At 42.1% G+C, this 24,949-nt stretch overlaps 2 protein-coding genes across 4 annotated transcripts in view; both read left to right on the top strand.

Moving 5' to 3' along the window:
• Positions 1-5,824, top strand: part of LOC117163669 (uncharacterized) — a 30,380-nt gene extending 24,556 nt beyond the window's left edge. The window contains exons 3-6 of one of the 3 annotated variants that reach the window (XM_076621644.1): positions 1,699-1,843; positions 1,916-1,987; positions 2,074-2,239; positions 5,539-5,824. In XM_076621644.1, coding sequence (XP_076477759.1) covers positions 1,699-1,843; positions 1,916-1,987; positions 2,074-2,205 — 349 coding nt within the window. In that variant the 3' untranslated portion in view covers positions 2,206-2,239; positions 5,539-5,824. Of the gene's footprint in view, positions 1-829; positions 1,501-1,698; positions 1,844-1,915; positions 1,988-2,073; positions 4,962-5,538 lie in introns of those variants that run through there. The other 2 variants (XM_033346183.2, XM_033346182.2) reach the window with 2 other exon arrangements.
• Positions 5,825-15,233: 9,409 nt separating this feature from the next.
• LOC117163403 (uncharacterized) overlaps positions 15,234-24,949 on the top strand; it is a 59,657-nt gene continuing 49,941 nt past the window's right edge. Inside the window, exon 1 of the mRNA XM_033345646.2 lies at positions 15,234-16,385. Coding sequence (XP_033201537.1) covers positions 16,260-16,385 — 126 coding nt within the window. The 5' untranslated portion in view covers positions 15,234-16,259. The remainder of the gene's footprint in view (positions 16,386-24,949) is intronic.

The raw sequence follows: 24,949 nt of genomic DNA, 5'->3' as shown, positions 1-24,949 counted from the left end.
AGTGAAATTACAGAAATTTATTAATAAGCACAAGGTTTCCCATCAGATATCTGGATTGCATTTCAATCAGTTGGGTGATCTTTCATTTTAAAATGTATTTTCAATCGCCATATCGCCCGAAGGACTTTCATTTTGTTTTCAGTTCTAAATTTAAGTACCTAACTCACATATTCCATTAGAATATACTTGCTGTTTATTAGTTATCAAGTACTGTAATATCATCTGCAACGATTTCATTAAGAATATTTCGTAGGCTATCTTTAAAAATTTCTTAATCAAAATTTTCTAATATTCTCTGAAATAAAAATGGCGAATTTTAGATTCTACGTTTATCGTACTTGAATACAATTTTGGAAATGTTGTAGCGTTTACAAGTGAATAATTATCACTTTTTGTATTCGAAAAGTTACTTCTTAATCGCGACGATTACTAAACTTTCCTTCAGTTTCTCTGTTAAGACAAATAACTCGCGCTACTGCAACTGTTGTAGGGATTCTTTCTTCCTTTCTTTTTCTCGCCATTTTCTCTTGATAAGTTCGAAGACCTTCCGTCTTAGTCGCGCGCAAGAGAAAGGAAAGTAATTACAGATAGGAAATTGCTCGAAGAAAATGAGCTTTCCATTGGATCCTGTGATGGATTGACGTTTAAATGAGAAATAATTATTTGTCGCTTAAATGATGAATAAATTTGCTCGATTTCGACTAAACTTACGAGATTGTTGTTATATTTAGAATGCTTAGACTTTTTTGACAATTAATTCAGAATTTTAACTTCGCTATGAAGCTTTTGATTCGTCAATTCAGACTTTTAATACTTTTAAAAGATTCTTTGCAGCAGTTTAGTAATCAATTAAGTTTATATTGCCTTTTAAGGATGTCTCGAACAACAGCTCATCCTAGTTTATTAATAATCATTATCGAGACAATAAAGTACGAATAAATGGCAGCACTTATAAAATAGTTGAAATTTGAAATATTTTCCAACGTCAAACCACATAGATTATTTGCGAACGTTGCAATAAATATTTGATCATAATGTGTTTGCTTGTGCTTAAAAGCTTAAAGCTTATCAGCCTGAAATTTTGAACGTATCCCATTGTTAGTATAGATTATGTTAAATGAAATATTTCAAAAATAAAATCGAATGTTGTTTTATACTCACCGAGAACGATGCATCAGTCGACGAAACGGGACGCGCATTCGATACCGTTTCCTTTTCTTTCTCGCGTTACAACGCGACGCATAACTCGTCGATGAAAAACTTGAGACATTCACAAGCTATCGCGAGCACGACAATTGTATCGTGTGACCAAACATGCATTGGATGCATCGATGGTAGGGATTTCTATCCGGTATAAATGAAGTATTCCCATTCGATTGTTCGTCTGTTTCGCACGACTCAACTAAGCTTGTATCGATTTCGGCCAACGAAACATCGTGGAACCGCAATGGATCGTTTCCTGCTCTTCGTCCTGTTATTCATCGTTTTACGGTTTACAATGTAACAATTCGTTTGTATAGTCCTTTGGTATTTCGTTCTGCTAAAGATAAACGTTAGGAAGAAAGTAGAGACGATGTACTGACAGATAATTAGTGTTATTTTAACGATAGTATTCGAACGTTTTGATTAATGTTAATTTTTTTTTTTAATGAACGATGATACGATTAATAATGGTTCCTTAATTTCGAACTTTTACAGGCAAGAAGTCGTTGAAGAGGGAGGTTGCAAATGCGCCGTGTTTTCCAGGCAAATATCAAAACCAATCATTGAACGCGCTCTTCTGTATAACGTCACGTGCGATAGCGAAGGGCAGGAGAAGTGTCAACAGTTGTGCGTTGCTCTGGTCAGTAAATAATCATGTATGTTCGATAGCATGTCTGGCGAACGTCAAAAAGATATGTGTAATTCTGTGCAGGCCGAGAGCGCGAGAGACCAAGCGCCGCAAATGATTTGCGAAAAATTGAATACGCACGTGGAGAATCTGCACGTAAGTTTGTTTAAAAGATCAGGTTCAAAAAGAGTATTTCAAGTTGATATTTAACGATGCCAACGTAAATGTGAAATATATTTCAGGTGGCAGTATACGCGAAAGTGTGCGACGCGACCAGCTGGAAATTCACTGGTTTGAAAGCTGCGGATCCAATTTGTTGCCACGAGGGGAAAAGTACAGCTTGCGAAGAACCACTCCCGGTGATCGAAAGTTAAATGAATCCATTGGAGATTATTTCGTAATGCGTTGGTTAGTCCGTTGTGGAATTTTATTTAATCATTTGCGAAACATTTATTATTTTATCGCTAATTAATAAACCAGTTCGTTGTTGTAGGATCATACATAAATGTTTAATTGTTATTAATCGAATTATGGAAATAAATTCGAAAGCTAGATATAAATTAAATTGATTGGCTGTACGTAGAAATCAAATAGAAATTACATCGCGCCATGCTTGAAACCATTTTTCACACGTTTTAATCTACTATTTCATTTCTTTGAGATCTTTGATTTCAATGGACGTCAAATATCAAAGAGTCTTCTAAGAACAAAATCGTCTTAAAAGCATTAAACGCTTCCTCCAACCCACACCTTTCTCGCTTGAATCTTGAAGATCTTTGGAACGATTATACTCGTACGCAAACCGTCTTTCGAGGTAGTGCCAGAATACAAAGTACGTCTCGCCGATTCCAGATATCTTCTATTTCGTCAATGGTGTTCCAGGATCTTCGTCCCAGGCCATTGAATAGATGGTTTGTTATCGCTCCCTTGACTTCCTGCCGATGAATCCTTCGTCGTGACTCTCTATATCGACCTTGCCATCCCAGAAAGCCATTGTGTACCCGTGGTTTTGTCGTCCTTTCTTCTCCCGATTTAATGACTCCACCATTTTCACACAGTCTCTTCTGTTTGTCGTTCGCGAATTCACTCAATTTCACAATCGTTTAACTCAATTTTTCCAAATCTTTCTCACGAACACGTTTGTCTCGTTGTTTTACGCCATGTTTATTAATCGTCAAGTCCAAACTCTAGCTATTTATTGTTAACCAATTCTAGCTTACTTTGTTTGAGGTTGCGTGGTTTACACGGAGCCTGAGACGCAATGGGAACTGTTCCGGGTGTTATATGTTTTGTGTCCCATCACACACTGACTTGGACTACTCCCTGAGTCCTAAGGGAGAGAGGATATGTCGAGAACGAGAACAGACTACTTTGTGTTGCTAGTTTGCATGGTATCAACATTGTAGAACATAACACACGCGCTTTGACTATTTGCATTGAGAGAGAAAGAGAGAGAGAGAGAGAGAGAGAGAGAGAGAGCGAGAGCAATTTACCAAAAGTTGTTCAACGTAATGACATGTTGTGTATTGAACTACTGGCGCTTAGACACGTACATTATAATGCAGGCAATTAATATTAGCAGCAACTTGCAGTAATTCCGTATTTTATTTGGAAAGGGAAAAACTTATAATTCCCGATGAAGTTTGATTAATATTGTGTACACTTGGTGAATTGTAAAGCGGTTGCCATTCCCTCTATTACACGTTGGTCATTCTCGAAATGCTGCTCGATATTCTATTAATCAGTTGTCAGGTAATTTCCACTCATCAAACATCCTTAATCAGACGATTGGGAATGGTACACACCGGTAAATCTATTCGCGATAATTTGCGTTTCATATCGTGTATATTCCTTCGCATGAGTACTACCGATCGCGCAGCGCGCGTCATTCTACCACAATTAAACAAAACGGAAATTGAGGTAACTAACTGTGAATTTCCGCTCCTATCTTCTCCACGAGCCTTCCTAAATATGCGCGTGTGTGTACATTATGTGCTCTTTCCATCCTTATCAGATTCGAAATCATTTCCTTTCCGTACTAACATTATTTTTTTACGGCGAACACTTTTCTCTCTGTTTCTTTTCTTTTTTTTTTTTTTTTTTTTGAATTAACAACACTTAAAGTTTCTAGCGTAACTTTCGCAAAATTAAACGCATCCAAATTCGTAGCTTTCAAAGTCAAACTCAAATTCGACGTTTTCGATAATCTAAACTTTCGCACGATATGCTTTACGTGATCAGACTGCGACGAGTAATTAAGGTTGCATCTGAAATTGAACTATCGTGTTTTACGAGCGTGTTACACATCATCAAGGTACACGTCCGCTGAATCGCTGGATTTCCTTCATAATTTCGAAAGAACAAATAAAGACGCGTTTATGTAAGCTATTAGAAAGAAGACAAACTTGGCTTCTCCATAAGATAAATATCAATCAAACGTGAAATTCACGGCGGCTTATCCAATAAAGTGTGACGTAATCGAATGGTCGGAGTAACACCGACACGCTCCCGATGGGTGAGCTACATTTGCGTAAATAATTCTGCAGCGATAGGATAATCAATGCAAGAGGATTACGATCTACATACATCGTTAGTTTGTTACCGGGGATATTAGTTTCCAGGTGTTGCCGCGCGTGCGAATGAACACAAAGGCCATGAAACGATAGAAAGACAACGACTTGCGAGAATACGTGCCGCGCGATGCAACTATCTCAATTTATCAACGAAACGAGACTCGTGTATTGGAACTTCACTTTGTTTCAGCCAGCACCTGATTTTGATATAGATGCAAGTTCGATTCAGAATTACATTGTCCAATTTCTCTAATCGAATGGAAGTGAAATTTCAACCATTTTTAAACGTCTTCGTTACTCAATTAACAGCGAACTTATCGCGTATCGGATGAATTTCACGAATGTAGCTTCGATCCAGCGCTCGTTTACCTCGCCGCAAATCGTATTGTCATTCCCATTAGTTGAACAAGTAATTTATCTCTATTAGCGGCGTGTCAGCCTGTGTTTAAGATATCGACGATCTTACACACCGTATTAAACCGATTCCTAGGCTTTTGCCCTAAATATCAGCGCTAATGTGCGTAATATAAATATAAGCGAAATATAAATAAAAATAAAAGGCGATACAAAGGACTTTTTACATTTATTATTTGGAAACGTAAGAACATTTTTGTCACATTCTCGTCTATGCGAGTAATTTTATGACTTATTCTACGTAAACTTCATTGTTCCTGTTTGATAGTAATTTATACAATCCAACTATCGATTTATTCTTCCATCAGTGAATCGAACTTAATATTGGGCAACGATTCCCGTTCTCTATTCCTGATTGCACACTGTTTCTATCTTCCTTGCATTTCCCATAGTTTTCTCGATGTATTTCGATCCCTTTTTCCGCTCGAAGGCATTCATTATGTCTGGCTCTGCTGGTGACTCCGAATTAATGGACCGACGCTACGTGTTTCAAACGATGACGTCGGACGCTGTTTTAGATACTGGACAAATTGCCTTTTAGCGCAACTTTTTGATGCTTTCACAGATTCGTGAATACGCGAAAAATAGGTCGACAGATCTTTTTTTTTATAAATAGTATCGGGTGTACCGCTATTCGCTCATTAACAAATTACTCATATGTCGTTAAGTAATTCCTAATCGCGATACCGCTAATGCACGTGCTTCACCTTGCTGTTACAGACCACCAACTACACGACACGATGTGCAAACACCATCTTAGAGCCCTTAAACCGGCTTAATCCACTGCATGCCTTTCACGCCTCCTTAATGTCGCTTCAGTTCGTACGCTACGGTTGTTGGCCTATATGCGGACCTCTCCACGCTTTCGATGCTCAATTATGCCGCGTTACTGGTAATCACTGCGGTATTTGACGAGCAAACATCTTCTTAGGAATATTTTTGACAAGATCTTCGGTGGCCAGAACTTCGACGAAGGTAAACGATGAATAAGTAGAGCAGCCAAGCGGAAGTAAAGTCATTGCTAAGTTCCTAAGTTCTTCCTCTTGGTTAATATAACCAAAACTGATATTATGCTTGTGCAACGTGGAAGCTCTTAAAGCGATCGTTCCGTAAAAGAGAGTACAACCGCGTGCTGAATATTACGCGTTCATCTCGACAAAATTTCCTACGTAATCGAAGTAGCGGAAAAGAAAAATATTTCTATGTTGGAATACGATAGCGGACGGTTGTCGTTTAAAGTAGACACGAACGTTGCGGTAAATGTGCGATTGCGTTAATAGCGCAGGAATAATTTACGCGAGCACGACGAACTTTTGTTCGCGAGACTTCTAATACGATGGTAAGACGTCGATGCTGTGAAAACTTTTTAAACAAGTAGACTAGTATCGCGTCAACGGCTTCCAAATTGCACCCTAATGATCCTTAGGAATCGTTAAAACGATCGCGTTATTAGTTGAGTCGCGTGAAAATTGTCGCGATACTTTTCTCGTCGGTGGTTGTGAGACTGCGAGAAGATGTCGCGTCAGGTGTATTCGGTCGTAATTATCCTTGCTTAAACCAGCCCTCGATCGTTAAGCCACACGCTCGCTGTCGCGTCACGATACGTAACATTCGTGTAACGTGACGTGCAAACACTAGGTTAGCCGCCTTAAGCTTGCACCAGACTGTACAAGCTTTCCATGTCTCCTCGATGCCACTACAGATCATACGTTACATGTTACTTGGGGCGAAAACCAGGCGATGCAACTATATCTACGACCTCTGGAGCCCTCTCGTATCTGACAATCACGAGCAAAGGTGTATTTATGCACGTATGTTTACCTATTAGCGACGTGTCGGCGTAACCGCTTTGCCAGTCGAGATTACGATTATTAGCTGCTCTCGGTGATTGCTGGTTGCCGCGTCGTTTGACTTATCGATGTGAAATCCCACGTCGAATGGCGGCGTACACTTTGTTTCGCGATGGCAAAAGTTGGTCGAAGGAAAAGCGAAAGAGAGGAAACGAGAAATGGGAAAGGATAGAGAATGGAAAGTAAGGGAAGAAAGAGAAATTATCGCGATTTCCAGTTACAAGATATTATTTCACGACGTAACGATCGTTTGATGAAACGAGCGAATAATTTCCTAGAAACGAAGAGGAACGCTGCTCGGTGAATCGCGTATCGCGATAATAATTGGTTAAAGAGGTCGGTGGATCGGACCGCAGGAACCGGAAGACCGTGGTTTAGCACGCGAAACTTGGTGGCTCTGCTTATTAACTTATTGCGTCTTCTAAGTTCTCGCTAAACTGATATTAATTACTGTACTCTCCGGAGCTCTAACTTCGCCTGGCTTGTTGTCGCGTTAGTCCCCTTTTCCTCGACCTACTTTCAAATTTCTCTCCCTTTTATCCCTCGCTTTCAACTTCTTGCACCCTTCTTAAACGACCCTTTCACGCTTTCGAGGGTCATTCGAGATACTCTGCAACAATCGGAGCAACGTTGCAGAAGAAATTTGCAACGGAACGACGGTGAATGCGTCGTCGATCGAAGACACGGAAAATAAGGATGAAAACAGGAAACGACATCGATATTAATTCCAGCTTTTATCGATAAATTGCATCGTAGTAAAGTGGAAGCGTTGACTTTGCTTTTCGAAGTAGCAGGTATCTGGGTCGAATTACACGTATAAACGAGTCGCGTGGAGGGATAAAGAAAGGCAGAAGGGCGCTACGAAACCGCAAAACCAATAGTGGCGTGCAAGCATCTTTCACCGAGAAAATATTTCCCACTAGACGCTTCTCCGAGAGTCTTATATACGATCGGAGACCCAACACGAGTAAACGTGATTCTTGTTCTCCGGCCAACACGTCCCTCGAGATGAACGAAAATACGCTGGATATTTAATACGGCAGACAAGCTGTAGACGACTGATTTGTGTCACGGACACCATCATCAATTCGGGAATTATAGATGTGCACCGAGTATTTGATCGCTTTCAAGTAAAACATAGAGTAGAGAGTTAACAGATTGTGTCAATTTCTCTGAATTAGGTCAACTGCAGAGACTGGAAGCTTTTTAGCGAACTGTATCTTGTTAATCTATTTGAGAAGATCTCAGTTGGGAAAGCAACAACGTTACGTAAAAGAAGCGAGACAGGAGTTTGAAAAAAGTTACTGAACTCGTACGCTTTGATACCGTTTCTATCTCGGAGATGTTCGTTCCGTTGTGTACGAACATACGAATCAGTTGACGCGCACAGTGACAAATGTTCCGGCGAATTTCAATCAGAAAGAAGATTTCGACATTAATTCCAGTGCGTCGGTCATGTCGAGGTGTGTAATAAATTCGTTTTCCGGGTCCGGTATCGATGCAATTTTCATCCTTCGTCTGAAATGCACAGCCCGTGTCGGTGAACGCATGGCAAAATAAACGTTCCGTGCGATTTTCACTGCACGATTGATCCGCGATTCCATTGATTCGACTGAATGCGGCACATTGAAATAACATCCACTACCATCGTCAATTCAGCTGGACACAGGGAACGGTATTATAAACCTTCCGTCTGACGGTCGTTAACTATTTCTTGTTGGACAAAGGATTAAAAGGAAATAGCAAAAAAAAAATAAAAAATAGAGAAATCAGAGGGCAAACGGTGAATATTTGGAAATCTTTACAGCGTGGGAGAGTGAAAAAGCGAAAAAAACGGGGAAAAACGTGCTTCAAAGGATTGACATTTCGAACAGTCGTCACGTTATAACTTATTAATAGAATTTCACGTTATCGGATTTATCTTTTGCAGGTGTGTTTAAAGCGAGAGAAAAGAAAAAATAAATATCATTTTACCATCGATTCGTAAAAGCGATCACGGTTAATTGTTAACCAACGTATAGATACTTTTATCAAGCGTTTTCACAGATTATTTCATGGCTATTCATTCAGAATAAGTAAACAGTTTAAATCATCGTCGAGCGTGAACCCGTTACCTCTGAATTTTACATCGCGTCGAGAGCGTTTTATTGCACGCCTGTGTAAATTCGTCGTTTCGCTCGGTTTTAATGGTCCTTTAGAAAATATAAATTACGCCCCTCGGTCGTAGCATAAATTCCAGCCTCTCTCTCTCTCTCTCTCTCTCTATCTATCTCTATCTCTAACACGGATCATTTGTTACGCTCTACCATGATAATACGTCGATATTATTAAATTCTATTAATTGAATAATTAATTTGCTAATTACTTGATGTTAGACATTAACGCACAGTAATTTAGAACGCGCAATTCGGTTTCTGTTAATGACGTGCAACGAAACCTATTGCTCCAGGGGAATATCGTGTATAAATTCGTCGATATGCTTGCCGGGGAATAAATCTGGTTAAATTACGGATTCGCGTTCTAGGACACTTTAGAGTAGGAAATTTAATAAAAGTTGGGCACAAAATGCGAAGGATGTTTAGGAAGATTGATACGCGGCGTGATATTTTGCTGCTTGAATTTAATTTAAACGGACGAACTGTCCGATTCTTGGTCTTTTTCCGAATTCTGCAGAGACGGTTGACTAGTTACTGACTTGTACCACTCGCCAGTGTAGAGACGCTCCACGTCCTTGCAACTACCTACGGATGTTCTCTTGCTCTGTATTTCCAAGGAGAATAATTGTTATTCTGCCGCATTTACTACTCCCTCCATCGAATATTCTCTAACGAAATTCATGCCAAAACGTCCAGAAAGTCGGTCTAATAACGACCTTTTTTCCCGCCAGCTGCATTTCTATTTCGCTAATTACGGGAAAATTGTTTTCCTCTTTCGAATTTGCAATTTGAGGACCGCGAGCACCAGGGACACTGTGAAACCTGTAGTTTTCTATACAAAGAACGAACTATGTCGATGTGCGTCGTGTTCACAGGCAGAAAATGTAAATATGCAAGTTGTGTAAACGCGATCGAAACAGAGTTCAACGTGAAAGGAACACTTTATCACAAAGCGACGTTAACGAAAGTAGGATTAAATAATTGCTGGGAAAATGTTATGCTTACAAAGCAAAATTATACATTGGTTTCTTTGTAAGGGAACTCGCCTTATACCGTTTTCGGTAATACATTTTAATTGAAGCGCAGATTATACATTTTAATTTTCACAATACGGAAACTTTCCGAAGTTTCGTCTTGACAGAGGGGCAACGCAATTATTAAATTGTTAAATTCGTAGGGTAGGTGCCCGGAGCAAACGAAATATCGTTTAGTTTCTACCCAAATCTAACCCCGTTAAAACGTTTCGATCTCGTTTTCCTTTTTGTTTTCTCGCATAGTGAATATTCATTGTACGCTGTTTCCTCAAGATCTCGCCTCTCTACCACCGTTCCTTTTTATTTCTATTATTTAGATTAGGCTCCGTACCTTAGATACTCTGTACTTAAACGTTGCTGTGTCGCGCTAGTTGCACTCTGTGCACAATGTGTACACAGCATCGAATAAAGATGTCTACAAAATCGTGGTTATAACATTTTGTTAGACAAAGGCGAAGGTGCATAGATATGAAACAAAAAAAAAAAAAAAAGGAAAAAGGAGAAAAAAAAGAAGAAGAAGATAAAGTGGAAGAAGTTGAAGTTGGCAAGGAAAAAGACGGTGGTCCCGCGGTGTAACAGCTATCGTTATGCAAATTCATGTTATCGTTCCAAATAGGCAAGATTAAGATGGCCATTCGTTATGAGAATCGCAGCAGCGGGTCGCAGCTTTGCTTATCGAATAATTTTTTACGTTCCCAGGCTTGATAAACGGGATGTAGAGTATTCGAAGTATGTACACGGCAACGAATACAGGGAGAAGTAAGAAGATAAAGTCTGGATGTTACAAGTGGTGCATCAAGTGGAAATGAAACGAGATAAGATCGCGCGGAGAGCAAAGGAGAATATTAGAAATATCGCGAACGATGTACAGCGGTAGCAACAAAATCGCGGTGAATTTTGATAAGAATCGAGAGTTTTTTAACGTCGCAGCGAGCAGTGTCTCTTTTTCGCTGTATCCGACGTATAGTAACGATTGACGTGTCGAAACGTCACGGAAACGCGTCGTCTGTTAGAGGAAAAGGCATATTTCCGGCGCGTTGTAACGATTCGTCCAGCAGCCAGACAGAATTAATCAGTTTTCCCTAGCACGATTGCTAGTCACGTTTTATGAAATTCCAGTGAATCGAGTGTAACGGGCCTCGTTAATAAATAACCATCAAGCTGTTCGTAATAAATTAAGGGAAATAAATTCATAGCAGGGAAGCAACGTTTTCGTCGCTAAATAATCCAGATCGTAATCGGTTGAGTCGCGGCCATGCATTTAAATTCTCAATTAGAATGTCGCGATCGATCCACCTTTGGGATACGTTCAGATATTTTTCAGCATGGATCGGCTTTGAGAGCGGAATCGCAGCGGTCTTACCGTCATGTAAATCTTTTAAAAACGCTCTTCACGTTGGCTACGCTTTTTCCCCTCTAGTTTTGCCGCACTCTTTTTCCTCGTTCTCTGTCTCTCCTGCTCTCTTTTCTTCCTTTTTACTTTTTTTTTTCTTTTCTTTTTTGGCTTTAAACTGCCACGTAATGGCGCTCAGTACAGTTGGTTATATCGTCGTCGCGTCGTAATTAATCCCCTCGCTAGAAGCGTGCGGAAGCGGAAATCTCGAACGGCTAAAATGTTGCGAATCGTCCCCGATCCTTTTCCTGCCTCGTATGGCTGTTTATTCTTTTTTCGTCGTTTGCTGCGATCGCTGCTGACTTTTACGGAGTACATTGGTACTCATTTTGAATTACATCCACGCCATATACTAATTTCTTTAGAATTCATTTTCGAGAAGCTTGAAATCGTGTTTTAGAGGAGATTTTATAACGACAGGATGACAGTTAACTGTAAGTTAATCCTCGGGTTTAAACGTTGTAATTTTAGTAGCATTGTTTTTCCGCGATGTTATTCTCGGAGTCTAATAATTTCTCGGAATCGAGTCGATAGAGAAAGTTCACCGTTATTGCGATACACTCGGACAACCGTGTCGCTTCTTTGGCTCGGTTCGATAACGCGCAAGAAACTTGGAAACACCGGCTGTGTACACTCTACAATTTGTGGCTGCACAAATTCCACCAAATTTATCGAATTTCGCTGCACCACGATAATCATGCGGCTTTGTTCGTTTTAAGGGGAAAAAGTGCGCCCGCTGGAGAAATTAAATTTCAGCCTATCCATCGATTTCAAACACCGCCGCAAACAAACTATTCGCAAGTTTTCGCTGATTCCCGCTTATTCGTTTTAGAAGAGTTGTCGCTCTACTCACCGTTATCCCGCCGTAATTTGATTTATACCTAAGGCTTATTTAATTTGCAACGGTAAATTAATTAGAGCGGACGCGAGAATTGCGCGCATAAAGCGATAATCCAGACACAGAGCGTTTTTCTTATTAGAGTACTGGTCTTGTGATACAGATTTCACAGAAAGAGGTATTATACCCGCGACAGTTCTATGACTAGAATGTGACACAACTAAATACACATTTACTTTATCCTTTAAACATTAGTACTGTATTTTCGACGAATCGCGAGGAAACACGTCAACGAGAGTCGTAAATTCCCGTTACGATTATAATAATCGACACCACGAGTTGATCGATCCCCTGATTTCCGTTAAGATAATAGGGGCGGTTAAGATAGTATAACGCTGCGATTAACAGGGTTATAAGGTTTTCATTTCCAACACTTATGAGGTACACTGTTGAGTATGTATACGTTAAGTAAATGACTGATTTAAGGAGAGTAACCCGTCAATGACTTGTTGACTATTCTAACGTTGTAGAATAAGTAAAGTACAGTGACGACGCTGTGTCGGAGGAAAGCTAGCGATGGGTGTGTCTAGCGCACGGGACCATCGGATTTGTTCATGACATTTTGGTCAGGGAAGTGGGGGCAGTATACATTGCTTCTGATTGGATAAACGAAGGTTGGTGGACTAGCAAGGGTCTTAGCCGCCCTCGATAGAAAGTTGCTAGTGGGAAGCATCGTACGTGAGAAAAACTAATTTTCCAGTGTCAAGCCTTAGTAGACAATAATCTACAGAAAATGATTTAGAAGTAAAGATATTTGTTCGGTCTGAAGGACCTTAGCTAGCAAGTTATTGGGATTAATGATGGGTCCTTAAAACTATTGAGAGTACGCAGTAAGGATGAGCGGACATCTAGTTCCCGTCTGGCCCGCCGTGTTTGGCCTTGTCTAGGCCAACAAGTACAATTACTTTGTATCATCGTTGGGCGTTTAAGTTTCCGTAGATAAATGCACGAACGTTCGCAGTCTATTTACAACTGTTAAGTCACGTGGTATAAGTTAAGAATCGATCGGACGCGGTTGTCACGAGGGAAAAGGTGCAAGCAATTTTCCAAAGTTCGGTAGAAGAGTTTTCTCCGAATTCTATCCAAAGTCGATTAATCATCTTGTCAACGCCTTTATCCCATCTGGATGTATCTGGCCGCGTGATTCGTTCCGCCGATAAAATGTCTGTGAAGTGCGTCAGCCGAGGTTTATCAGCCCGCAGGCCGAATCATCAGGCAGATTGAACGAACGAATTAACTTTTCATTGAGCGATGCGTTACACGAGTTACGTTTTCTTTGTCTCCGTCTTTACTCAACTTGCCGAGTTTCTGTCTCTCCTTCTCCATCGTCTCCTTCGCTTCTGCATTCTTCCAAGTCTCAATTATCTTCCACCCACGATTCAACGATGACACGAAACTTTCACGCGGATGATTCATAAAAATGTTGACGACCAATTTTAAGCCATCGTTAGATTCAAAGGTTTCGGAATAGTTTAATCGGCGTTACGAGATTACGCAGTTCTGAAAAGTTTCAAGTTATCTTAATCGCGATAGGACTCGGTCGATTAAGACCGAGCGAAGAAGAATTAAAGGAAAATTGAAACACGAACGAGCCGAACGATTTTATGTGATTATATGTATATCGATCGAATTGGAAAAATTATACGAGCTGCGTTTATGAGTTTCTAATGGAACATTAATTTGCGGCTTCGATAGGGCGTTGAATCGATGGGGCAGTAAAATTAGCGTTCGTTTAACGATTATCGAGGTACTCGTCGACCACCACTATCATTTAGTTCTGCCAATTCGGTGTACGTTGCTGGACCTACATATATCCAACGAAATTGAAAACCGATTCGACGCGACGATCATTCGCCCATATTCCTTTCGTCGATGTCTTTCTCGTAATCCTCGATTCCGTGGCGGAATCACTACCAGTTTTGTTTCTTCTTCATCTTCTTCCTCCTTCGCGAAAGCCTATGTTCCACGTCAGAGGAGACGATCCAACGAGGGCAATTTAAAACGTCTTTCGCCAAAAAATCGGACAGCAAGCGTTTGTCACGTTAAGGGACAACTGTAACTTTTATATTTTTCCGCATAGTAACTCGCGTCGTCTCATCTTGAAAAATACGCGATATACCAAGTCTGGCGGACGTTCTACTTGTCTACACGCAAAGCACATCGTTTCAAGTAACCTTGGAGAAAATCGAAAACTTGCGGATCGGGAAAGTACCGCTTTTATCGTAGCCGTACCATGTTTCTGTCACGTAATCTTGAGGGTTAGTTGATAAAGACAAGAAGGTAACCAGGTTTATTTATTAGCACAGCACAGGTTTACAATAATTGAGACTGATCGGAGAGATATTCACTATTCGTAGGTTTTGTCTATTTCTCCCTAGGTGTTCTCGTCTCATTACGAAGGAAAGCTCGGTGTGGCTGTGCCCTTTTTAATTAACAACGCGGATTCACTGTTCGCACCTTCCGTTAGGAAAAGTGAGGGTAACGATCCACAATGCCAATTGGTTATAGGCCATGTTAATAAATGAAGATAGGAGGAGAAAGCCTCCTACCAACGTGGCTAGTAGGTAATATTGTTTATGGGAAAAACCAGCTTTTTCGTTAGTCGAGTATTGGCTTTTTCCCATTAGGTAACTACCTGCTTTCCCCGTAATTAGTAAGGACTGTTTCAAGGACCATCCATAAACAGATAACACTTACAAAAATAATAAACTTAAAAAGTTTAAGCTTATGGTGGATCCCTGAGGTAATTGAGGGTACGCGGTGAAACCTGCACACATCCGGCCCCTGTATGAATTGACGCTACACTTCCCTTGACTCTTACATAAAACAGGCTTAACGATCGATTCCATATTCTGGGATACGACGAGAATTGAAATTGATCCACGCTTCTCGCGCATCCTTCGCCGAAAATTGATTCGCAGCTGAAAAGAAGACTGCCTTCTTCGTCCCCTCGATCCCGCCAATAATCCACGATTCCCATCGCGCGCGTACGGTCCATTCTTATTTCCCCGCTCCCCTCCCAGCTCTGGTGGAGGCGTCGCGACGATCGGACGGACGGACGTAGCGAGGACCAGCAAGCAGACTGGGAACGTCAGAGTGCCCTACGACTGCGCCGCGTGCACATCCCTGCCTGCTCGATCGTCATTCACGCGACCGTAGATCATCGTTTACGCTCTGCGAGTGCATCGATCGCGTGATCCATCACGATTCTTATTAATTCGTGAAGAGGACGGTTTGCCAGTGATTCAAGTGTTCTCGTGCGTCACCATTGCTGTCCGTCTTCGTGGATCTCCGCATTTTTCGATCCACGCTTGTTCGGGTCTAGAAGCAGAGAATTCAAGGTTACAATTTCTCGAGTTTCGTCGTCTGTGTGTCATCGTTTCGTCCGACAGTTGCCTACTTCGACTATTGCACGAAAAATTCGCAAGTAGCCGCGTAAAATGCGCGCGCCCTGACGAGCCACGATAAGCGACGTCGTTCATCGAGACACCGTATCGATTGTTCTCCTTCATCGAGCACCGTTTACGATGCTCCCGCGGCGAAAGGCTTGAAAGAGCCTGGCGAAAAAAGCGGATCGTCCAAGTACACGTAGCCTTTCGCAAACGCGATCCAGCGAGAGCTAGAAAACACCGGACGATCGAGAGCGATGCGTTGAACCATCGATCACGACGAGCGGCGCGGGGATGAGCGAGGCGTTCAATTAAAGCGTTCCAGAAGTGAGCGACAGAGAGCGAAGGAACAGGGGGAGTCGCGTGACTCGCTTGGAAAATATTAGTCGCAGAGACGGGGTTTATGATGTCGTCTCTCGTTCTCGTCGTTATACCGACCGAATATCGGTCGCGTTGAAGTTTGGAAAAAAAAATTCCTCCTACCAACCGCACCAGTGATTACGTACACAGCGTTCGATCGGCCGAACGTTTTTTGTCTCGAAAGATCGCATCTCATAGCGTGAGCGAGCAACGTGAAATATATTTTCGTTGAACGGCTGACGATCGCGATCGACAACGTCCATGCTAGCGAGCATTTCGACCGGTTGATCTGGCGCGCGCGTGACACGAAAGAGGAACATCGGACTTTGGAAGTATTCCAGCTGCAGATCCAGCGTGGACAATGAAGTGGTGCTTAGTGGTGCTGATTCTGGTCGGTGTCACACGGGCCGACAATTCCCTCGAGACGGGCTATTCGATCTTCACGTGTCCGGACCTGAATTCTCAAGAGGAGATCGATTTGAACGCGGTAAGTCTTCTCTATTGTCCTTTCCTCCGCCTCCTTTTTTCTTTCTTTTTTCGTCGTTCTCCGCGATCATTCGCCGATTACGTAACCGTGGATTTCTGCGGTTTGCCTGTTGGATTGACACGTCCAATCGTGAAAATAATTGGCTACCATCCTCAGCCTTGACATCAGATTTTCACTGTAGACTAAAGCCAAGGATTTCCGCGTTCCAACGTGGCGAATTTTTCTTCCTTTTACTTCCTTCGCTAGGATGTTAGAGTGTTACCGAATGACGTTCTGTTATTGAAAAAGCGATGAAAAATTTACCAGTCGGACGATCTCGCCTTTCTTTTATTTCCTTCCAGCGAGCAAGAACCGTTCTTTCGAGGATGTTTTAATCGCGTCATTAAATTCGTGCCACGTAAACTGGAACGAGCAGGATTTTTCCGTGATTGCTTTAAAACAATTACCCGTGCGATGATTCTACGTAACGGCCGTTTCTTTTACGAAGAGGCGAAAAAACCATGTTTGCCGCATCGTCTTAAGCATTCCAGGGCACACTCGACCGACGCGACGCGATGGTGCGAATCGCACGTAGAAATTCTATACAGGCAAGAATTCGCATACTCGTAAAATAATGCGCGAGCTGCTCGTACCGGAGATTCTCGGGAACGTTTAATCGAAGCGCCATTAAAAGCTCGGAATGAAATATCGACGCACGATGGTGTCTTTCATTCGTCTTTTCCTGGCAAACCTCAACGTGTATCGAATGATTTTTATCGTTACGTACGTGGAAAGGAAAAAAGAAAGAGACGCGGACATCGATCTGTCCCAATGAAAATTCAGAGATCCACGGATGATTTGTATCGCTCTTTTTTTTTCTGCCAACAGTAGAATATATCGTGGAAAGATACGGATCTCGGTCGGACCTCGCCTCTTTCAGATTAATGCGATTCCAATAACTGCGCTGGTTTGTTGCCGAGTTTGAGAGCCGTGACAACCTACCGTTACATCGCGTGTCTCCCCCGCCGCTTTTATTTTCCATTAAAAAAAGAAAAATATCGTAGCAGGGAAAATGCGAGTCCAGCGGACGCGCATTAAAAAAAAAAATACGAGGAAGAAGAGGAAAAAGGTAGAAAGGCAGGCGGCATTCGATGCGACCTCGCTGATAAATGTAATATCGATAACACCGTGGACGTGTCGCGGCGTTTTCGAAAGCGCGTCGGTTGTTTTCTCCCGGTTTCCGCCATCCTCCATTTACCTTTTTATTTTATTCTCCGTTCCGTTCGTCGGAATTAATAAAAAAATCATTTCACGCCAGACGAGATATAGTTTTTTTCCCCTCCCCGCCAACGCTGTAGATACTTTTTCCTTCCTCTTTTTCTGCCTTTTGGCCAATCGCACCAGCCACCCTGTTTAACTTCGATAGATAAAAATTCGTTACGTTGTATCGTGAGTTCATCAGAGGGTAAACTGTTTTCGATAGAGATGCACGGGGCCGGCGCTTTAGAGAATCGGGTCAGATTTGAGCTTTTTTAATGGACGTCCGGCGTCGGTCCGCGCGCATACGCTCGCCTGCCAGAATTCTAGCATCTTGCGTGGGATAATCGATACTCTAGTTTGATGTTTGTGCTTGGTTTTCTCTTCCTTTTTTTTTTTTAACATGCTTACTCGTCGTAACGTGCCTGTATTTTCGTTTCATTCGCGCGTATTTTTTCTACCGATGCTGCGGCAAATGGCACGGCGGGTACCTGAATTAAGAAACGTTAAAATCGAATGTTTGTAAATCGCTACGGTGGAGGCGTACGGAGAGCGAGTAAGCGCGCAGAGACGAGTCGCGTCCGTAGTGGCACGGAGTTGAGCCGTAGCTTAAAGTATCGTTAATTCAAAACAATTACGAGTTCCTGGCACGCGGCCTCTACGAAGTTGTCGAGTCGTTCGGGGCTTCTGGTTATGTAGCGAGCGCATTAAGTGACGGCTATAATTTAAATGGCCACGTCCAAGAGCTCGTAATTCGTATCTGGCTGCGTTATCGACGCGATTTGCGCTCTCTCTTTTTGTCTCGTCAAGCATCCTCCTTTTTCCGCCAAGTCGATGAATAAGCGGCGAGGATAGAACGCAGCGGAAACGCGGCAGATTGCGCGGAAAAATATTTATCGAAAACCTTCCCCTTTTCTGCTGTTCGTATATATTGGAATATCTCGGATTCGCAGACGATCGAAGACACCGCACGAGATTATTGGGTTCGAAGATTCGTATGGAATTCTTGGAAAATGCAAATTGATGGCTTGAAAATGTAGCTGACTCGCTAGTTGTGGTATTAGACGGGCGCGAACGGATCACGAGGTTAGAATTTTTTCCTCGGCTCTGCGATTGTTCGCGTTTTTGCATCGGCGTTGTATCGATCCCTCGAAAAATTTATGCATTGAATATAAAATGACGAATTACGAGCGATCGGACGTCCCGAAATATAGAACGCGACAACGCCACAGCGATATATCGCGACAATACCGCGTTTGCTTCACGACATCACCGCGACGCGACGTTTCCGCACGATTCATCTTCCTGAACGATTTTGAACCACGCGTTGTCTAACCTCGTCGAGAAATTGAAAGAAGAATTTGAGAAAAAAATCTGCCGTCTAAAGTGGATAATCTGACACCCTAAGGAAAGAGCAGAGATCATCTTTGCAACAGTCGTCGTGAAGCGCCAGGTAACGAACCATTCGACTTAGCAAGAGTAGCAGCGAGATACATCAACGATTAGCAAAGTCTCGCCCAAAGAGCTTGTCTTTTTCTCAAAGAAATCCACGTAGCCGGGCATAAAGAAACGAAATAGGACAGTTACTTAAATCGTAGACGAGCCATCGTGATGCGAGATTGGCTGGGACCCTCCGGTGATACAGTGACGCGCTTGCGAATGCAGTGGATCCAGCGCATTTACAGTTCCAAGTAGGTTAGCGCTCGAGCGTGTACTTCTTTCCTCTTTTTCCGCTTTTCCCTTGTCGTTTCTCTTCTCTTCCTGACAGGATAAGCTAACGATAGCCCCCCCCCCCGAAAGAAGCGTAGATGCTGTGATTTCTGAGGGAAAGCTCGGTCGTCTCCGACCGCGAATTTGCTTTTAAAAATTGACGAGAACGTGCGAGCCTACGAGCCGACTATAGTGTTGCGTCAAGACGATTAACGATTTATCAGGCCAAGTCCAAATAAATTCCTGCCGCTGAATGGAAATGCATCGGCCCGATTCAAGTTGAGGTTGCAAAATTGCTTCGAAGTAAGTCCTGTTGAATCTTTGTTGCGCGAAACTTCAATCGGAAGCGTACGCATGGAAGATGGTTTGCATTTCTTATCGTTACCGCGAGAGAAAGCGAAGAAGAGGAAGTTTATCGCGAATTGACACAGCTGCGCAATTTGGCACGCTGTCTTAGGGATTATTGCGAAACAAATTCACACAGAACCGTGGAAACTATTGTTCGGACGCGTGACATTAATCCGCTGCGATCCGATACTTTTTCCTCTGCGCCGTTTGCTTGTTTTATCAATGCGCTTGGTGTCGGATCGGCAAAGTTTACAAAAGGTTGGCAAACATATTTTTACGTTAGCATCGTAAATCTGGCAGCCGAATTGAGATTTGCGTCGGATGGAATTGTAAAACCGTAGCGATTGTTCATAGCCACGAATACATATTACGCGTCACGAGTTCAATATAGAATTTACTAGTTTGGAACTTCCGTAAATGTTGGCAATTTCGCGTTGGCATTGTCAGACACGGTAAACTTTCCAATCCGCTGGCCTTATACCAACATCGATCACACAGCACCGCAATTGGGGTCCATATTGTGCATGTAAAGCGTCCAGCCGTCACTTAACCAATGTTATGTGTACGTTGCGTGTGTTACATTGGCTTCAATCATAACGATGAACTTGGGAGCGTAATAGAAGTATATCACTGAGAACCTGCCGGCCCCTCACGAAACAACAGTTTGGACAATCTCCTCTCAGGTTCGAGGTTTCCGTGTCCTCTGTCCCGTGATTCACGACTGTACGATCACGTTACGAATCGTTGCGTTTGCAATCCCTATAAAACGTCTGTATGTAAATGTTAATATCTGTAAGCGTACAGCAGAGGGAAATTTCAAACGGATAATTCGCCAATACGTTGATTAATTTTAACACGAGCGCGTCACGTTTCCGTAGAATTTCCGGGGTGAGAGCGAAGCGTTTACCCTTCGAGGAAGACATTTGTTTCACCGAGTTACATAATCAGGGGAAATAATATTTCGCCAAGGAGCCTGCTTCGTTACCAAATCGCTAATGAGCCAGAGGTAGTAGGGTGATTAAATTACTCGCTGAACCTTTTACAGGCTGCGATTGTTCTCCGACCGATAAACTTTCTTCTTTTGGCCGGTGGAAATCGCGAACGGACCACACTAAACGACGAACCGAATCGGTCGTTTCGAGAGCTCGAATCACGCGGCCAATGCCTCGTTAAAGTACCACCGCACGCGTCAAAGCTTTTTCCTCGACGATTCGCCGGTTTGACGTTCTCTTTTGTTTAGAGTTTTGCGAGCTACAGCGCGTCGATTAGCATAAATTCCATTTAAGGCTCATGTACTGAATATATTGCGCGAGAAGCCACCGCGAACCGAGTTATGGGCAAGCTGTTGCGGAATTGGTTTCAAAGCTGGCTGCGTTCTGACGCGCACATCTAGAAAGCAATCAGCTTGTCGTGGCAGATTCACCGACAGCTTTTCTTAATCGTCCTCTCTTTCCTTTTTGCATTTTTATGTTTCGTTGCTAGAAAATTGTTAACACGCTATTTCGTTACACCGTTAACGTTATTCGCGTAAAATAGCTTTTGATTAACGAAACTTGACAGATTTTAGCGTTGAATAAAACTTGTCGTATTTTTTGTCGAAAAAGTATGAACATTAAGTGGGTTTTGTAGAAAAATGGGGTAAAGAGTGGCGTAAAAAGTTCCGTAGAAAATACATGTATAAAATACATGAAATGCAAATTACAACGTGCAAACTTACGATATTTAGCAATTCTAGTAAGCAAATTTTATTTTACCGCCGTATAGAACACACGATTAAATAGGTTGTAGTAAAAGCACGAAGAAAAGCGTAGGAATATAATAGGCGTCTGTAGATGTTGTTGCACACAACGTTGTTCAAATATCACAAAAGTTTCGTCCGTTTTATTGCAAGAAAATGGATCATACGTAATTCGATAGAATAATATAAAATAAAAAGTGTTGTGCGTCTATTATCTCGTTATAAAACGAAAGAAACTTTTGGGGCAACCTAATAGTTAACTTGCAACTACATCATCGGCTCATGTCGAAGTAGTTAAGTTTTGGATCAGAAATATCTGGTACAAGGTGCTCTAAATATCGGACGTAGATATCGCGGTTAGCATGTTCGCTTTCATCCTGATGGATCGTGTTCGAAACTAGGGTATCAGGAGAATATTTTTTCATGGAGTTTTCTTCGGTTATTTCCGAAATTCGTTCAAGATTTTCGAAATATCGTCGTCCGGATATTCGATGTAATTAATTATCGTATAATTAAATAAAATTAATGCTACTCAGTTTCATCCAATACTTTAAACTTTGTATCAACCAAGACCATCTAACAACTTTAGAATTTTCTTTCGTCACTTGTATATAAATTAATCGAAGCTAATTCGTATCAGAGAGAGAGAGAGAGAGAGAGGGGGGGGGGAGAAAGAGCAGTCCTCCAGAAACAAAAAGTTGTAAAAGTCCTCTATAAAGCAGTAAGTCGATTTTGCAATAAAGTTCCATCAAAGGAACGTGGAATCCCTGGCGAGAGAAAAAAAATAGGTTGGGTGTAAAAGAGAAAATAGTTTAAAAATAAGAAAAAAGTACATCCTCTTTTCTTTTTTTTTTTTTTTTAAGTATGTGAACGTTACAACCGCGAACAAGGTCATCTAAGAGAATTAATTAAATGTGACTAAGAACCACGAAAATGATGTAAATCTTACGTGAAAATGCTATTTGGATAACGTAGGTGTAACTGCATCGGGAAAGCTACCTAAAAGATGACTTTACGTGCGACTAAAAAATTGTGCGCGGACGGAGAATGAAAAAAGAAAAAGCGCAAGACCTATAGCGCACTTGGACAAAGATTACAGAGTGTACAAGCGCCTGGCGGAAGTGTGTGTAAAAGTTGCAAATTGACGCGCGTAGAATTGATTGCGAAAGTTCTTGCAAGAGCCCGCTGGTAAAAGCCCTTTGGCGGAACAGAAATTTCAGCGGGAAATTCTTCGGCCATGTAAAGCCTGGAGGAAAGTCCGCGTAGCCCCCGTATTATGGGCAAGCTGTTGCAGTCTGCCTGTAACGTCACGGTGTGCTTCCTCCCTTGCACATGCGAACGTGTCGTCGTCACTGTGGCCGCTTTTCACTGACGGGGAAAGAGTACAATGTTTCCGCGCCACTGCATGAAAACGCGAGCTTTCTTTGCGAGCACGATCGATCGGGATTACTGGGAGATTTATCGGAGTCTCTGGACGACATTGGTCGTCTTTCGATGTGTGTTCGAGGCAGTTGAATAAAAAGTCTTATCTCGATGAATTTTCCATTGTAAAAAGGAAAGAGAAGAGTAAGAGGAAAAAAGATGGTAAGAGCGGTATCACGCGCCAGAAGTATCTTTTTCAATCAAACGTTTTAAACCCGACAAGAAACTCCTTCGATCGATACCACCGACCCAAGAGGAAAGAACTTTGTCGCGTTTTTACTATCAGGCTTCTTACGCGGTTTATTCGAAGGAAGAACGTACAGAGGCTTTTTTCCTTGAACTTACACTTCACGGTTCAACGTAGTAAGTATATGTCTCTTTTACGCGCTCGGATTCTACAGTTTTGGCGCATCAAATTTTAAGAACGGTTGTATCCACCTCTCGTCAACTAACTTTTATTTGGGTAGGTTTTTTATCGCCACTAATGGCTGCTACCAACGCGAAGCAGGGCAAAATATCTGACAATTACTACGGATCTATTTTATATTCCACTTTGAAGCACGAGAAATCCAGGATGGTGCTTTTCCTCGAGGTATATGGTTGCCAGAGATTGTGCGAGATTTACGGTGTTAGAAGCAGCCTCATCGACGAGAGGCTTTCGTTTTAAAGGGTTTCTATTATTCCGTACACGAACGGGTGGTCGAACTCGAAAGACGCACACTTCGCTGCTTAGCCAGCTATATAAATTACATAAATGTATACCAGCATTGTTTCGTTTTATTTTATTCCGTCATCGTATATTTATACCCGTCTCGAATAGGTTTCTCGTTAAACACGGCAATTGTACGTAGATGCACATGGAAACGTTGCTGTTCGGTAATTGACATCGATTCATCGCATCGCTCACTATTCATAGAAATTCCGGGTGTGTTCAAGTCATTGATCTCTACACGAGTATTTATGTAACGCGTGTGGAACGAACCGAGCGCGACTCGATTCAATTTTCAAAGAATTCGACCGTGCGAGAAGATCTTTCGCCACGCGGCACAGTTTCGAAAGTTTTCAAGGGGAATTCTACTATCACCTTAAAGTTTATAGTAGAAAGATCGGAACGTGAAGCGACAGCCCGACAGGATGACTCCGAGATCGATGCAATGCACTGGGATATCCCTTTTCGATAGCCGAATTTCACGCGGAAAAATTTCATCTCTGTGTGTTTTCCACACCGTTAGAGTCGACGAGACGAGTTCTATTCAGCCGCGAGGAAAACGAAGTCAAGTCAGTGGCGGGGTTTCGCGTCAGCTCGAAGCCCCGGATGGACCGTGGTAGAACTTTTCTCGTATTTCACAGATAGCTGCTAACTTACTACGCTGCAGTACAGCAAGAAACGTTAATTTTTTCTCTCGTGCTCAAGCTGTCTTTCTCGCGGCACCAAGGCGAGGCTCGTTTTTCTTCCAATCGATCACCATCGTATCTGCACGTTACCGCTTTGCTCGATCATCTTGAAGGAAGCTAATTATCGAGAAACCGACTTTAGAAGAATTAGAGGACTCTCCCCTTTTTTCCTCTCCTCTGTTCTCGTAAGTAAGTGGTGATTTTAATCAAAATGTAGGATATTCGCAAGAGCGGCCGGCTGAATCGTAAAAACGCGGCTGAAGGAGGAAATTTAAATATGGAAATTTTATATTGTCCCACGGTTATGGCTCGCCTCCTTTCATTTCTTTCCATTTTCACGCAATAAGTTCCTCGAGGCGGATAGACCTCGACGGACTATAAGTTTAAATACAAACGTTACGTAGCACGTACGAGATAAGGGTTCAGCTTTATTTCTTCCTTCTCCATGCGAATTTCACTCTAACTCAATAATAAATGCAAACGCTCGGAAATTTTAAAAGCCATCTCCCGAGTGCTTTTCGCTTTAGGTCTGCGTAGATGTAATAAACTGATAACAGAGAGTAAATTAGAGAATTAACGAAATGTATTTCCTGCATTTCTCTACGTTTCAGTTTATACTCGTATTTCTCTTAGTGTGTCTCGAAGAGGATGTATAATTGCAGCGATGGTTCGGCGAATCGCAGTACTTTTACAAACATATTTTTCTTTCTCTTTT

This window comes from Bombus vancouverensis, chromosome 9 (genome assembly GCF_051014615.1).
Source record: "Bombus vancouverensis nearcticus chromosome 9, iyBomVanc1_principal, whole genome shotgun sequence".
In the NCBI taxonomy this organism is placed as follows: Eukaryota; Metazoa; Arthropoda; class Insecta; order Hymenoptera; family Apidae; genus Bombus; species Bombus vancouverensis.
Note: the sequence above shows the minus strand (reverse complement) of the source record. Positions and strands in the feature narration are given on the sequence as shown.